Source organism: Rattus norvegicus, chromosome 14 (genome assembly GCF_021556685.1).
Source record: "Rattus norvegicus strain SHRSP/BbbUtx chromosome 14, alternate assembly SHRSP_T2T, whole genome shotgun sequence".
NCBI lineage: Eukaryota > Metazoa > Chordata > Mammalia > Rodentia > Muridae > Rattus > Rattus norvegicus.
In genome coordinates this window covers 61388786-61405502 of record NC_141547.1, presented here as the reverse complement: position 1 = coordinate 61405502, position 16717 = coordinate 61388786, and the positions used below count along the sequence as shown (strand labels likewise).

Sequence of the window (16717 nt, the reverse complement as noted above, 5' to 3'; positions counted from 1 at the left end):
CTTGAACATGTTATGTAGTGTGAGTATTGCTGTCTGATATGTTCCAAAAAGTTTAACATGTTGGTAAAAGGCAATGATGAGTTAACCTTTTGATTACTCTTCTTAAAGTGGATTTCTAAAAAAAAGTCCTATTGTATTGCCACAAATGTATGGGTATGCAGTTTTATACAAAGCAGATAAACCACATCTTTTTCTCGACAGCTTTGTTAAAATCCCAGTGACTTAGGGTAAGTTGCACATATTACTGTATGTAGTTAACGTGGTCATTGTCTTTATCCACTCTGAAGGTCGATAGCTGCCTTTCTTCTGCCTATAATTGGGTTAGTAGTCTGGGACTCTTGATATCAAATTTATTAGTGTTTAATTTCTTTCATAGTGTTTTCTCTGGGTAAGAGTTGTAGGTCGTCAGTTTTTTCATATATTATACATGCTGCTTGTGTGTTTTCTGCATTACATTGTGTGTGATAAAACACATGTTGTCTTTTTTTATCTCTTTTCTCCTAGAAGTATGCCCTCGCAATCTCTGATTTCTTTTAAGACTTTCTGTTTGTATCTGGTTTTAGTTATTGACTAGTGTGGTTCCTGATGCCTGTTCATTTAAGATAGTCTCAACAACCTTTTACAAAATTTGCCATCATTTTCTTTGCTGTACTCAGCTACGAATCTCAGCATTTTTCACCTAGTATTTTGTGTCTAAAATATTGGCTTGAAATTTTGTTTTAAACCTTTAAAAACTTTAACTGTATAGCCTCTATTTAACATGCTTGCTTTGTGTATCAGCTTGTTGAATATGTAGATTGTGGCTGTAAAATATCTATTTTAAATTATGTGCACATTGTGGGGGTGGTGGTGTGTATATAAATGTCTTTGTAGGGGCCAAAAGAGGGCATCAGGTTCTGTGGAGCTGAAGGTACAGGTGATTGTAATCTGCCCAGTGTGGGACTGGGAACTGAACTCAGGTCCCCTGGAAGGAGTCCTATCTGTACTTAATCTCTGACCTATTTCTCCAGCCCCTGTCATATTTATAGTTAATATTTTAAAAACCCTAATTCTCAGCTATTTCATTTTTGGTTAATCCGGAATGATTGGTCTTTGAATTTTGGCTTTTGTTTTCCTGTATCAACATGTCAGTAACTGGACTGACTGAGTGGCACACGTTTTAAACATTGTCATCTTGCTTACTGATATTTTGTGATTTACATACATTCTCAAGCTTTCTTTTAGAACTAGGCAAAGTTACTTGGATAAAAATTAGTTGATGGGGGAAAAGGGACTCATACTTAGTACATTTTAGGTAGGATCAGTGTGGAGCTCATTTCAGGCCTAATATTCTCTGGTAATGAAGCAAAGCCAATCATGGTGTTCTCGATGGTAAGTTCTGTATTAGGTTTTCCACTCTGATTGAAATAGGCACAGTGCCCTCCTTGTGTGAGCACCAGGATTGCCTTCTCCAACGTTTTTAGATGAATTTCTTTTCTTTCTTTAGTTTATTACTCATGCATATATGTTGAAGTCAGTTGAAGGTACAACGAATGCTCTCTAGGTTTCCAGACTCACTCCTACACGTAGCATAGTCTCTAGGACCCTCGGTCTCTCCACACTCCCACTGTAAATTTAGGACAACACTTATTCCATTACCTGACTTCGCCAAATTATTGATTCTAGTCTCTCTAGAATCACTATCCTTTGCTGCTCTGTGTTCAGTATCTTAAAAATTGGTGTCCATATAGTTTGTCTGGTATTTTAGTTGCTCTATGTAGGGGGATGCTAAATCTAGGCTTTGTAACTTCATCTATATTGGAAATGAACATTCTGACTTACCAATTTTGACAAGTAGAACATGGAGATTTAAATATTAACCTTCCCTTAAATGGTCACAAGTTACTTCTGAATAATTTGATATATTATTGATGCTATGCTAATTGGATATACTATCGACTCCATTACAACAAAGGTATTGGTTTGTATACATTCTAGGATGGCAAAAGAGCCAAGTTAGTAACTCGGTAGTTAAAGAATCCGGAAACCTGGAGCCAAAGCCTGATGGTAGAGTTTGATGAACGCTAATGCCAAAGACTGATATATTTCTAGTCATCATGAAACCTACTTATGGTAACCTTAATATAGCAGCATCCCCATCTCCTTTACTGCGAGGGACAAGTTCCAAGACTTCCCAATGGATGTCTGAGACAGCAGATAGTAATGAATCCTATAATAGTATATTTTCCTGAACATGCAGACCTATTATAATATTAATTTGTAGATTGGGCAGAGTAAGGAATTAATAACTCATAGATTTCATCAATGTCATACAAGTTTTCTCCCTCAAGGTGAGAATTTTCTTACTTTTTCACTAAGGGACATACGTTGTGACTTTTGGCCTGTCTGACTTGTTGGTATTGTTAGTATTCTATTTTGGGCTATTGTCAAGTAAAATTAGACTTACTTGAACACAAGCAAGTGTCATGGTGATGCCAGGGTAGATTTGACTACTGAGCTGTCTTCTGAGTAACTGTTGGGTAAGCGCTATATACAGTGTGGATACTCATACACCTCGAAATAGTCACATTCCAGACAGCAGAGAACATGGCTGTGAGCTCTCATTACAGTAATCAGACCAGTACACAGTTTAAATCTTATATACAATTAAAGAAGCTATAGAAAGCACAACTTGAGAAAAAGTGACCGACTTGAATAGTAACAGTTTCTCACCATGCCACAGGTGTTCTTCAGCTAAGAAACCTACTGTATTAAAACTTGTAAGAAATTCACTTAATAGTGATGAACTCATAAAGTAGAAAGAAACATCTGACTTAAGCCACTGTTATGGGCGCTCAGTATTAAAGTCTTTCTGCCTCTGTCTCTGTTGCTTTATCTTCAAAGGGAAGTTTTTTTTTTGTTTTTGTCTTTTTGAAATAACATAATTGTAATCTGTCTTCTGTCTATATAATTGGACTACTAATTTGATGTTTTCTAATTATATAGTACCACTTTTTAAATTAATGTGCAGACTAAAGGAATCATAGTTAGCTTTGTTAGATATTTTGGATTTTAATTCTAACATTGAGGAGGAATCACTGATGTAGGCCATATTATCCTGATGATTTCAGTATTGAGTTCCCACTGGCCTGTCTTTCTCACAGCATGAGTTCTCACAGCACTCAGGAGAAGAGTCAGGCTTCGAGTTTGAGGCCTACAGAGCAAACTCCAGGACAGACAGGGCTACACAGAAACCCTGTCTTGAACATCACTCCAACAAACAAACAGACAGACAGACAAACAGACATTATGTTTCTCAAGGTTTTGTTTTGGAAATTATCACTGGAATCCTCTATCTTTTCTCTACTGACTGGCCTTTTGGGTCAGTGTTATAAATAATGGTTAAGGTCTGACCTGCCTTTATTAGCGTTGTAAGTAATTATGAGGCCTGTTAGACTGAGCTCTTCTGAGAATGGAGTTTGAAGTCTTCCTGGTGCATTTCTGACAGGTATTGTCAGGCGGATTTTGAGTTTTGGCAGCTCAGGGAGTAAGTGCTGTGAATTGATTCCATAGCAGCAAGGATTTGGTTTGTAACTAACTGGGGAGAATAAAGTTATGCTTGTGTTAAACTGTCTCTGCCCAAGTGATTGTCCAGTTTTATCAGTAGAGTTTAAACATCTGGACTTAGAGACTGAAGACATTTTCCCCACATTTTAAATAATTTACCTTTTGCTATTAGTTCTGTGAGAATGTAGACCAAGTTGTACTTTTATATTTAACTGTATTTACTGACTGACTGACTGACTGGGATGGGGCACATGTGCCACAGCACCCCTGCAGAAGTCATAGGACAACTCAGATGAGGTGGTTCTCTCTCTGCACCTTGTGGTCTCTGGGTATTGAACTCACTTAGATCACAGGCTTGGTGGCAAGTGCTGTGTTTCATCTTTAAAAGTGAGACTGGCTGATGAGGTAGCTCAGCTGGCAAAGGCACTCCTTCCTGCGCTGTTCTGAAATTCCACATCCATGAACATGCAACTAATAAATTTTATTTATGTATTAATAAATATTAATAACAAATTAATAAAATAAAAACAGGGTGGGCACGGGAGTGGCCATTTTTCTGTTGCGTGTTTCTTCTGAGATCCTATACTAAGCTATTTCCCTGTTACTGTCAAGTTGTTTATAAGGAACCCATCTGCTATAGTGACTCACCTACCAGGCCTTGGACATTGCGTTATTTTGAGGACATGTGTGCTTTGGGAAATTCTCTCTGCTTCCATCGACAGGGAAGAGGCTCTAGTTTTCTTTCACAGTCTTTCAGTCTCGCATGTATAGACTATCTGAAGTGGAGCTTCAAAACATCGGAAGCAGTACATTGAAGAGAAGTTAATGGTACTCAGACTTTGAATGCATATCAGATCCAGAGTCTTGAGTGCTTACCTGTGATGAAAAGTTGTGTCTCTTGAGTACTGAAGCTTCATAGGGTCCAGATTTATATATTGGAAAATAGAATAAAGCCCGTGCAGTCCAGGGACTGGAAATAGGAAGTCACTGAGCTTTGGGGCAGCCTGCGCTTCCATTGCTCTGCTCTCTGTGGTACCTCTGCGGCTGCCTGCATTTGTTCTTTTATGTTTATTAGCTTCAGCTCTTCCTCTTAGTTCCTGGTCCATCTCCTTGAAGATCCAAAATCATAGCCAATCAGCATGGACTTTCATTCTTTTAATTTAGTTTTTTTGTGAGGAAAAAATTCTATCATTCTTGTTTAGTTCCAGTTTGTTCTCTTTTAAGTGAGCTATCTGTCCTCTGATCAAGTAGCTGTGTAAGTGGGTGATAGAGTGGGGGAGGGGAGGGGATATATGCATGGGTCTTTATTAACAGAGTAGTTCCTAGGGGAAAGGGCTGGAACTAAACAGAACATCCCAAGTAAGAGTTTTAGTGATATGTATTAGTTTTTATTACAGCAGAGTCACAAAAGCAACAGTACAAATATCTGATGTATATATTACAGGTGCAAAATCTGAAATGAGTTTATGACATGACATCTGCAAAGATCAGTAAAATAATAAACTTTAATTTTATTGGTATTAGAATAGCTTACTTAGTATAGTCATCTGTGTGACTCTTTGGAAAGCATATGCACTTATTCACAGAGCAGACCTGATTAGCATTGTCAGCTTAGGATTTCTTGGAAGAGGTTTGTATGTGATTGGACATCTGTACCAAGGATGTTTTTAGTTGAATTTCAAAGTTTGCTTTCAGATTTCTCAACTCGTGGATTTTAGTAAGTTAAAAGATAATTGTCTTTTGCTTATGTGTTTTTAGTTATTTATGAATTTCCAAAATTTCTCTAGTTGGCCTTTTTTCATCAAATTAGTAGTTTAGAGAATTTTGAGCAGGCACAATTGTGTGTTTTATAGGATAGAGAAGAGAATTTAATGGAGCCAAATATGCCTTTGAATTTTTTATTGCAAGTTTTATTATCCTGTGATCATATTTTCTTAAAGCAAAAAAAAGTATTTTTAGATAAGTCTAGGAAATGTATAATTTCATCTATTTGGTTTTTACCTTGCTTTCTGGGACACCCCAACTGGAGAAGGTATCCTGTTCTTAGTACCAGTGTCATTATTTGGTAACCTGTGGTTTTTTGGAGGAACATTTTATCCTGTGTAGGGGAGCTCCCATTGAACGCTCTACAAGGAAAGCACACATACAGAGTTTATAAGACAGTAGGCTTCCACATGACGGTTTTGAAGCTTCTAGTGCTGTTCTCCTTCTCCTCACCCCTCCTCTGCCTCCCGTCTTCTGCCTCTTGGCACTTAGGCCTTCTTCTCTGCTGTTCTCCCCTTTCCTGCGCGTCACAGTGCAGTGTGCCCACACCACCTCCTGATTTATGATGCACACACTTAATTTATGTCCATTAACTCTTCCTGTAATTTCTCAAGTATTAACTAAGTATCACATCTCGTCTACATGGAAATTAGCTTGTTTCTAAAGCCACAGAGCTGTCCTTGTCAGTTGTTAGTGCTTACACAGTGAAGAGAGTTTCCTGGGACATTCTTTTTGATGTGTATCCCATAAATGGAGCAGTTGTTATTTGTTCCAGCTGACTGGACTGTTTCCAAAACTGCCTTCCTCTTTGCTCAGGCTATCAGCATGGTTTTCAGTCTCAATTCTCTCTGCAGCTCTTGGATCTCTTCCAAGAGGAACAGTTTCTAAGCACCTCAGGTATAGTGATCCCACATCCCCCAAGTATGCTGCTAGATTCTCAGGATCGCTAGGCAGAGTGGGGGCGAATAGCCAGACAAGCCCCTTAGCTATACCTTTACAAAACGAAGTATTGAAGCTTAGAAAAGTTAATGATTTGCTTCATAGTATTATGTAGCTGTTAAGTAGTTTAATGCGAAGTTATTCTAGTCAAACCAAAATGTTGTCATGTCTGAGATGCTGGTTATTGTTAATATATTAAACTAAGAGCTTTACTTCTGGGGTTGAAGACTGGGGACTGTAACTTTCTGCATTTTGGATTTCTGAAAGAGTTTATGATCTATTTTGAAGCCATGGAATAGTCAAGACAGGTAAAGTAAGATAACAAAACAAGAAAAAAGAAAAGAAAGAAATGCTGAGTTAGAAAGCACAAGGATTTAAAGTATTCTAATTTTTTTTTCTGTATAATCAGAGTAGTAGTTTTATTGGGGAAAGTTTGAGGAGATAAATAGGCTATATAAAATAGGCTATACAAAATATATGAATAGGCTATTCATTTTATTTGTTGAACAGTGGAAAAGAAATATTAAAGACCTGGTTAACTTTTAGCAGAGATTAATTTTGCTGCTTTCTAAATATCTTAACGTATGATTAATAAGGATATACATAGGTTTATATATCTAGTTATCACATGGTAGCCAGCTTTCCTTTGAGTAATAGCTTAGACGGTAGAAAAATACAGAACTATGGGAAAAGTGACTGAGATTAGTGTTAGTTTGGGTTGGAAATATCTCATCATTGATTGTATGTCAAAATGTAATATTGAGACAGTAAGTAGCAGAACTGCGTGCTTGACTGTAGCTGTGGCTTTGGTTGACGTCTCAACACTTGTCCATTGTCTTAATCTCGGGCATGTTACTTAACCCCCCTTGGCTTTGGCATCCCATTTATAAGACAGAAATAGTGCTTTCCTCACAGGACCATCATCAAAGTTCAGACTCTATGGCTTTCTGTGCCTGTGTGTGTGTGGATGTGCAGTCACACGCAGTATAAATTAGTGTACACTAATATCTACCCAGTGATACACTTTGAAGAGAGACTTTTACTGTACTGCCTCAGTTTTCATGATTAGAAAACATTTTCTAAAACGTGTTTAGCAAGCGTGAGAAAATGGCTTAAAATACCAACAGTGTATTAGTGTCTGGAAAAAAAGTCACCCCATGACACTCTTTTGTTCTTAGTTTATCAGGACTAAAGGCTTTTACTTGTGTTTAACTTAATGCTTTCTCTTTCATAGTTTATCAGAGAAGATATGAAATATAAAGATGCTACGAATAAACACAGTCATCTGCACAGAGAAGATAAGCACATAACTGTTGAGGACTTGTGGAAACAGTGGAAGACATCAGAAGGTAAACTGTGCAGTGGTCTGGAGCCTGGGCCTGTCAGCTTCTGCCCTCCTTGCCATTGGCAGCCCTACTAACTGCATATAATTATAGAGAAGTTTGTAAGATCATGTTTCTGTGAGAGTATTTACATTTAAAGAAAAACATTCTTACAGGCTGGGTGTGGTGTGCATTCCCAGCACTTGGGAGGCAAGAGACAGGTGCATCTCTGTAATTTCAAGGCTAGCCTGGTCTACAGAGTGAGTCCAGGACAGCCAGGGCTACTCCACAGAGAAACCCTGTCTAAAAAAACAAAACAAAACAAAAAGAAAAATAAAAACAAAAATCCGATAAAAACAAATAAAAAATCCTACTTTCTTAGATGTATTCAGTTACAGACTATTTTTTAGATAATTTGATAATATATAGATAATATATATTAGGCTGAATAGGAATATCTGTTTGAGCTTATTGTGTGAGCTTGTAAATAGTATTCTTATAAATGTTTTATCAAGTAAAACAAGGAAACTGAAGCTTTCTTTTTAGTTGTGACTATCTAAAGTCTTCAGGAGCCCAGGAAATGTTAGGCTTTTCTGAAGTCCTCTGGGAACCTTGCTAATGCTGCAGTCTCCTTTGTAAACCAAGTGTACCATGTGTTCCAACCCGTCCAGTTGAAGCACCCTATGCATGCTGTTTTTCTTGTGTATACATGTCTTCAACAAAGTATAATTCATAGGTTAGGCATAATAAGAGGTTGACAGGAATAATAAATAACAAAATAGAGTAAATAAACCATGAATTAAGAATAAAAGTTCTGTGATGTGTTACTTTTTAACTGTCATTTGTGCAGGTCGAATATATCATTTGGATACTCTGGACAATTCATGTTCTTGCCAGAAAAGCACAAGATTTTATTAAACTACATAGGACACTCATTTAACACTTAATGGGCTGTTTTGATTTCTGGAATTTTCCATCAGTGCTTTTCTTACGGTGATGAACTGTTAGCTGAAACCACAAAAATCTGACATTATAGTTGAATGACTCCTGAACTTGCAAGATAAAATTTTGTAATTTGTATTTTATTTCTTTTCTGTTTCTAAGTTATCTATTTATTTTGTGGACAGTAATTTTGTACAGCACCAAAAAACTCCTGACGGAAAATCTCAGCCTAGACACTGATGCTAGGGAGGTACTGAATGCAGGCAGTCTCCAAAGTCCATTCAACTTACTCTGTTTTTCATCTCAGCTAACCAAACTATCCTTTTTCTAGTATTTCTGTTTTACAAATCCCAAACAATTGCAATGTCATATTTTTTCCTAAAAGTTTGAATAGAAAAACTAGGGAACTGTACAGAATTGTATAAAACATAAATAAATCAGTAAGTGGTTTACTAGGTTACCAGTGGTAACATGTGGAAATACAAAGGTGGGCACGTAACTGAAGAACTGGCTGGGGACCGTCTGGAGGAAGAGGTGTCTCAGTCAGATGGAGTCTGCCGCACAACTCTGCATGGCCACTTGTCACAGCTGGGATCTTTTTCTTGGTGAAAAAAGTTTTTAAGGCAAAAAGGAGGTGTCAAAAAAATGCTCTATCTGTTCTTGTTTATTTTACTTATGTAGATTGTTGTAGATGCATAGCCTTGGTTTCACAGAAGGACAACCTTTCATAGCCTTTCGGTAGAGATCTACAGTGTTTCTGAATAACTTCCTTGCACGAAATGTGCCAAAGGGACGCACCTGTGCTGGGAGCTTATCGTTCCTCTTCACAGTTGTGTCCTGTGTCCTCTGCTCTCCACCTAGCAGAGTAGTTTACTGACCGTGTAAGTCTGAAACATTCAGCACCCTAAAGTGCCTCACAGAAAAAGACAATAAAAAAGCCAGCACAAATCTTCACAGCACTTTAAGTCGTGCCTTGGTGATGGTCACCTCGTCTACCTTTTGGCTTATTTCCTTCACTTCCATCCATATTAGGCTGGCCTCTTCCTGTTTCACATGTACAGGCACGGATGTCCTTTTGGCTGGCTCCCGTAAGTCTTTCTTTAGTCATTATTGAAGGCTAGTCTTCCATTGGACCATACTTCCTTTTCTTTTCTTTTTTTGTATTAGATGTATTTCTTTACTTAAATTTCAATTGTTATTCCCCTTCCCGGTTTCCTGTCCATAAGTCTCCGTCCTCTCCCCATTCCCCGTACGGGTATTCTCCCCATCCATCCGCTTTACTGCCCCCCATATTCCCCTGCACTGGGGGTCCAACCTTGGCAGGACCAAGGGCTTCCCTTTCCACTAGTGCCCCAACAAGTCTATTCCCTGCTACATATGCAGTTGAACCTACTTCCTTTTCTGTTCCTTGTTTTTCCGACACTCATGATCCTTCATGTCGAATTCCCATGCCACTTACTGTGTTCAAAATATTATAGGATGGCTTCTTTATCACATCTGCTCCAAAGCTGAGAAAGAAGAGACTATTTTGTTAGTAAATCTCCACATGAGAGGGCTGTGTCCTCAAAGTCTTCTTGCTTCCCATCTTATGAATGTTCTGTGCAGATTTTTTCTAATTCGCGAGAATGTTTCTAGCTGTTTCCATGTAGGTTAAGGCTTTCCCAAGGTAAACAGCCCCTTCTTTTCTCTAGCTTTCACATTTTGTCCTTATCAGTTTTATATTGCATCAGGGCAATGATTTGATGTCAAGTCCAAATTGCTTAGCTGACTTTTCTGACCTGAGTTTCTTTCCTGAGAGCTTGGCCTCCCACCTCTCTTACTTCGGGGTAAAGGCCCGAGAGAAGTGGTTGCCAAATTCCTGCCAGCTCAGACGGAAGGAGAGTGGAAAAGCTGTGTGGAGAATTCAGGCAATAAAACCTCAATTAAAGTTTACACAGATGGGGTTGAGTCTCTCAACTCAGTTACTGAAAGGCCATGTGAAGCTGGGAATTGCCACTAGAGCATTGCTGGAGCTGTAGAGTTCTGCTTTGATCTCTTCTGTATTTTTTTCTGTTAAGATTTCTGATAGAAAGCAAGTTGACTTTTGAAAAGTTTTGAAAACTACTAAAAGCAGATACTAGAATGAATGTAAAAGTATGAAATTCAGTATTGGTGAATCGAATATGTAAGACAAAACTCTGTGTGTGTGTGTGTGTGTGTGTGTGTGTGTGTGTGTGTGTGTCTGTGTGTGTGTGTGTGTGTGTGTGTGTGTGAGAGAGAGAGAGAGAGAGAGAGAGAGAGAGAGAGAGAGAGAGAGAGAGAGAGATACATGCACATTCATTCTCTGCCTGTCATTTTTAGGTACCCAGTGGCTAGATCAGTGGTGCTTTTCAGCATGATACTCAAAAATGTATGATGAATGTCTAAAAGTACAAAGTTTGTTGAAAACACCATGTTCCGTATTTATTTCATCAAATATTTAAGTCATAATGTATACATTCCTCTTGCTTTGCAAAATTATGAACTTAAAATGACAGTTTGTGGGCCAAATGGAGTGTGCTACCAGACAGAAGAACTGGCAAGGCTGAATGAGCCCGAACCCTGGGTCTCAGAATTGAGAACAGTGGGAGTGGGGCCAACGCCCTAAGTCTAAGTCTACCTGCTCTGGAATACATAGCCATGACACTCCACTGAGAGGACCATGACAATCAAATGCAAATAGAGATCCCTAGTGTCTCAGAGTGAGGCAACAGGAAGCATCTACCCCTGAATCCCACTCTACTGCTCTATGTTTGTAAAGTCCTGATCTACATGGAGGAACGTGCAGGTGTTATTTCATTGAGATTCAGCCGAGAGTGACTGCTTTACTGAGCCGTAATACATAGGAGAGGAGTTCTCTCTCCTAAAGCATTGTTGCTGGACCTTGGATTAGCCTAGCAGGACAGGCTCACGCTCCTACTGTTCCTGTCCCTGCCCCTGCCCCTGCCCACCGATGTCCCTGCTGCTGGCATTGGTGCTGTCACAGTTGTGGGCAAGACCCAGCTATCTGCCCCATGAGGGCTTTCCTTCTAAGAGCCATAACACTGTCCATTTCTGGCTGGGCCAGAGACCCATGGAACCTATTCATCGAGGTTCCGTGGAGGAAGACAACAGTTAACGGAAAACAAAAGTGGATGGAATAGATGACTCGAAATCTGTGTAGCCTTGGACCCTGATCACTAACAGTGAGGCACTCATAAAAAGAAATTTGATACTAACCATTAAATGCTACTGTAGGTTTAGAAATGTACACTACAGATAATAAATGGATGCAACTTCGTGAGCCCAACTACCGTGTTAGGTTGGGTTGAGGTTGCCTTAGTGAGGGAGGAAAGCAGAGCACGGAGATGAGCTCTGAAAGAGCATGCGCCTGGCATCTGAGGTCCAGTGAGCTGAGAGGAGGAAGGGGAGGTGCCACAGTTTCATGTGCTTGGGGGGGTATATACATATTTTGTATATTTTGCTGTTATATGGTATTAAATGTTAATTGTTTGAAAGTACCATAATATATTGACACAGTCTCTAATTACTAATTGTATATAAGATAACTCATGTTACATTGGTTATTCTAAATTTTGTGCCAAGCAGGCAAAGCACTGGATCCTAGAGATTAAATTGCGGTAGTCATAGAACCAGGCTATACCCAGGAAAGTAGTGAGTAGAAGAGAGAAGTAAGTAAGTGATGATACCATGAGATGATGTGTACACAGTGCAGTTAAGGCTGGAGTATGGAGCTGGCCACAGGAGGGAGTGATTAGCTCATGACTAAGATTATTTACAGAAGGAGGTATTTGGAGTAGTCATGAAGATGAACTAGTAGACCTTAGGAAGGTAGAAGTGAGAAGAGTCATTGGGGGTGGATAGGGTCAAGGTGCATTGTGTACATATGAAATTGTCAAAGAATAAAAAAAATTAAAAAAAGAAAAGCAAAGCTAAAACTAAAAGGAAGATTATAAATTATAACACAAATTAAATTATACTTCAATACTTGCTGAATTGGAAGAAGACATGGCATATTTCTGAAACTGTGAACCTCCAAGTTGCTCACAGGGCTGTAGAGATGGCTCAGTGGTTAATAGCACCAGCTGCCCTTCCAGAGGATACAAATTGGATTCCCTGTGCCTATGTGGCAGTTCACGACCATCTGCTACTCCAGTGGTAGGGGATCCACTGCCCTCTTCTATTCTCTGAGATACTCCAGACACACATTTGTCGCATATACATTCATGCAGCAGAACACCTATTTATAGTGGCTCACTTATAGACTGTGACTGTGTATAATAGAAATGAAATGTTTTCTGACACAGCAGATGGGTTTTTAGCAAGTGCTGTCTTTATAGTACTTCTGTATAAACTAAAACATACAGCCATGCTTAAAGATTTTTAAATTAATTGAGTAGATGTGTAAAAATTTAGAAAAGTTTAACTTAAAGCAATTTAAAGAACTGATAATTCAGTGATTGAGAGATTTGGGCAGTAATAATTGCTGTTCTCTAGTATAAATAGCAAAAAAGGATCTTGGGTGTTCTCTTTCTGTTTATGACAGCATTTGTTTTGTAAACATTGCATTAAAGAAAACAATTTCTGGCCACAGGCCTTGAGTTCCTAAAAGTAAGGTGCACTGTGGCTCGCTACTCCTCGCTCATCCCTTATGCTGAGGGTTGTCTTTTGGGCGTGGCAATGTGGGCGGACTTCTCAACGTTGATGAAGCTCAGCGGTGAGTGCGCGGTGTTGGTTTCACATAGAGACTGAGTTGGGAAACAGATGGACTGAGTGCATCCTGTTTGGCATTATTGTCAGAGCTACTCAAGACACGAAACTCGGAGACCCAGTAGCATTTTTGTAGTATCTAGCAACAGAATACCTTGTCTGTTTGCAGTAAGCATGGAAGTCACCAGCAGGATCCAAGGAATGTCAAGCTTTTTCTCTGAGGAGTGTTAACAGCCTTTTTCCATATATACAGATGAAAAGCTAAATAGCAACATACAAATTCTTGGTTTTGTACTATCTAAATGGTGGCATTATAGGGACTTAATAATATGGGCAAATTTATTCTAGGGAATTAATATCATGGAGGACTTTTTTTTTTTTTTTGGTTCTTTTTTTCGGAGCTGGGGACTGAACCCAGGGCCTTGCGCTTCCTAGGCAAGCGCTTTACCACTGAGCTAAATCCCCAACCCCATGACTTTTTTATTTTTAGAAATAAGGTTGGGTATATAGAGTTGAATACATTTAACATGAGTACATGAGTCTTTTAAAATGGCACATTTAAGTGTTAAATTCTTTGAATAAGCACAGTTGATAAGCCAGGCATGTATTTCTTTTAGTGTATGTGATAGGTCGCTGATAATTATTTCTGTGGTTTAGTTCTGTGGTAAGCTAAGCAAGGGTGAATCCTGCCAACTACATCTAGAAGGTTATTCATAAGCAGAGGAAAGCGCTTAGAGCAGTGCTGAGTCTCACACGATAGATATCTGTCTCCTTACTGTTAGTGTGAGGTGAATGTGACCATGCCTGTTAAATAACCTTGGCATGCCAAGTAAGGCTCTGCTTTGACACCTGAGGCAGTGACCCAAAAGCTGCTGTCTAAAGAAAGCTGTTGGTTTGTGTGTGCTCTCAGTAGCACAGAAAGTCATGCTTGGAGGATGGCACTACAGTTATGAGCAGCAGTGTTTACTGGGCATCCATGTAGGATGTGGCAGTCAGGTAGCATGTTTGTCATCACCACTAAATATCAGACATTACTGAACCTCTCTGAAAGGCTTGGGATAGACTTTGTAAAGAGTTGAAGATTTATCCACCTTATTCTAGCAAAAAGATTATTACCTTTGTGTGGATAAAATGCGAATTTGAGTGGAAAACGGAATATCATGGATTCTAGAAATGTTTTACAGGACTTGGAAACTTTGCCCCTGTGCTTACAGAGTAGTCAGAAGGTTTTGCTTGTATGTTCTTGTTTGCTTGGCTGCTTGCTTATTTCTTATGATTGGACATACTGGACTGGCCCATGCACTAAGAGCCTTTCGTACTTGTTTATTAGGAGCATGGCCTTGTCTGAGACTAAGATACTCAGATGAAGAATGCCTTTTTGTTCTTGACCTACCCATGATCTCTCAGTGAAAGAAGATCTGCTAAGCTACTTAAGCGATGTTCTACAACCAGCTGCCGAGAGTGTATAAAGGGAACTGTGGGATAGATAGGTAGGAAGCTGCGTGCCAGCAGAGGTTAAGTAAGGCAAGGAGGATTGCATTCCACGGCATTTACCTTGTCACCCTTCACTGGGAAGTATTCTGCTGGATTAATAGTTCTGAAGATATTAGTAATTCACACAGCACATTTAAAGAAAGACGGTTCTTAATAAGCGGCTTAGCTAATACTGCTTAGCAGATCAAGCTTTAGTATTTTTGGTCCTGTGTGCAGTGCTGTTGGTTTTAGACACTGTTGTCAGTAAAAACCATCAATATAAGTTTGGGTTTTTATTGTTCCCGAGCGAGAGCACCTTACACAAGGAAGGCCTGCTCCTCCAGGTGGAGTCTAGTTTCAGAATTGACAGATGCCATCATGTTTGTCACTAACAAACGGTATTCAAGCATTATATTCAGAGGTGCTTCTCTGTAAAGAACGGCGATAATACATACTGCTGGGTCACTCTCAGCCGTCATTTAGGGGGATCAATGTGGGTTTTGCAAGAAAAGTAGCACATCTATGTCCTAATCAGTTTACATACCAGGTAAACGCTGGGTATATGCTGGACATGGTGATCCAGAAGTCAGAAGGCTGGGTAAGAGGATCACAAGTTCTGGGTTTCAGTTGTAACCTGAGAGTGTATCTTAAAAACAAACCCAAACCAGCAAAAACAAACATCAGAAAGCCTTATACCTCATATTAAATGTATCCTTTATTCTTTTATCATCACAACTTTTTATCACAAAGTTCTGAATTCAGAGCACTCTCAATGAGCAGTTTCCCATACTTACCTAGATAAGGTGTCCTTATGTACTTCAGGCTGGCATTGAATTAAGTTCAGCTGCCTGAGCCTCTCAAGCACTGGGATTCAGCTGTGTGCCACCATGCTCAGCTTCAATCTGTCTTGGTCACAATCTTTGTTAGCACTTTACTTTCTGCATTTCTTCCTTTCTTTTTTTAAAGATTTATTTATTTATTTTATGTATACGAGCACACTGCAGTTGTCTTCAGGCACACCGGATCCCATTACAGATGCTTGTAAGCCACCATGTGGTTGCTGGGAATTGAACTCAGGACCTCTGGAAGAGCAGTCGGTGTTCTTAACCGCTGAGCCATCTCTCCAGCCCCACTTCCTGCATTTCTTCACCCCAGAACATTTTGTCAAGCCTGTTTGGTTTCATTATTTTTCTTATTTCTTAGTTCTCATGACTTGCTTTCTTATACTTTAGAGCAATGGGGTTTGGGAGGTTTGGGGTTGCTGCCTATGCTGACTTGTCAGACTAATTACCTTTTTGACTTGTAGAACATACACAACTTTGATCCAGCTGTTGTTTTCTAACAGATAGAGCCCTCTCAGAGGGTACAGAGACCAACTCCCTGTCACATCTCTCTCTGTGCTCTGGAAAACTGATCATTTTTAACCTCTTGAAACACATAAAAGTAAATTTGTTTTGAGGCTCATTTTTCTTATATAATGGGTTTTCCAGTATAAAATGTGTTGCATGAACACTTCTATGGTGAAGAAATGCTATTTTAAGATTGTTTGTGACTTGTTCTTACTCTAGTTCTGTATGCTTGAGTGAGCCCACATTTCTCTGTGTTCGTAAACTTGAGGGATACCTCAGACTTGGTGAACAGTGTCAGAACCCCTCACAGAAGGTAAAGGTGAGGACGGTCCACTTTCACTGGTGGTGGTGGGTTAGCTACAAAATGGCAGCTTTTTGAGTATCGTAGTTTTGTTTGCTTCCTTTTTACTGCTTCCCAGCACTCGGTGACCAGTTGCGTATGGATGCGTGCTGAGTTTTGCCTTACCAATTCTTGGTTTGGGAAAGGGGTGAGTAGGAGGAACAGTGACTATCATTCTGATGTTCAAATATATGTTGTTGACCGAAATTCACTGTATTAAGTTCTACATGGAGCAAATATTGACATTTTAAAATAAGACAATTAAAAATAATGGTTTTCTCCTCTCCAAATATAGTCTACTGAAGAAAGTATTT

General features: G+C 39.2%; 1 protein-coding gene across 2 annotated transcripts in view; it reads left to right on the top strand.

Moving 5' to 3' along the window:
* Positions 1 to 16717, top strand: part of Stim2 (stromal interaction molecule 2) — a 127367-nt gene that overhangs the window by 72626 nt on the left and 38024 nt on the right. For both annotated transcript variants that reach the window (NM_001105750.3, XM_087582131.1), the window contains 1 exon segment: positions 7484 to 7598. In NM_001105750.3, the coding sequence (NP_001099220.2) occupies positions 7484 to 7598 (115 nt within the window).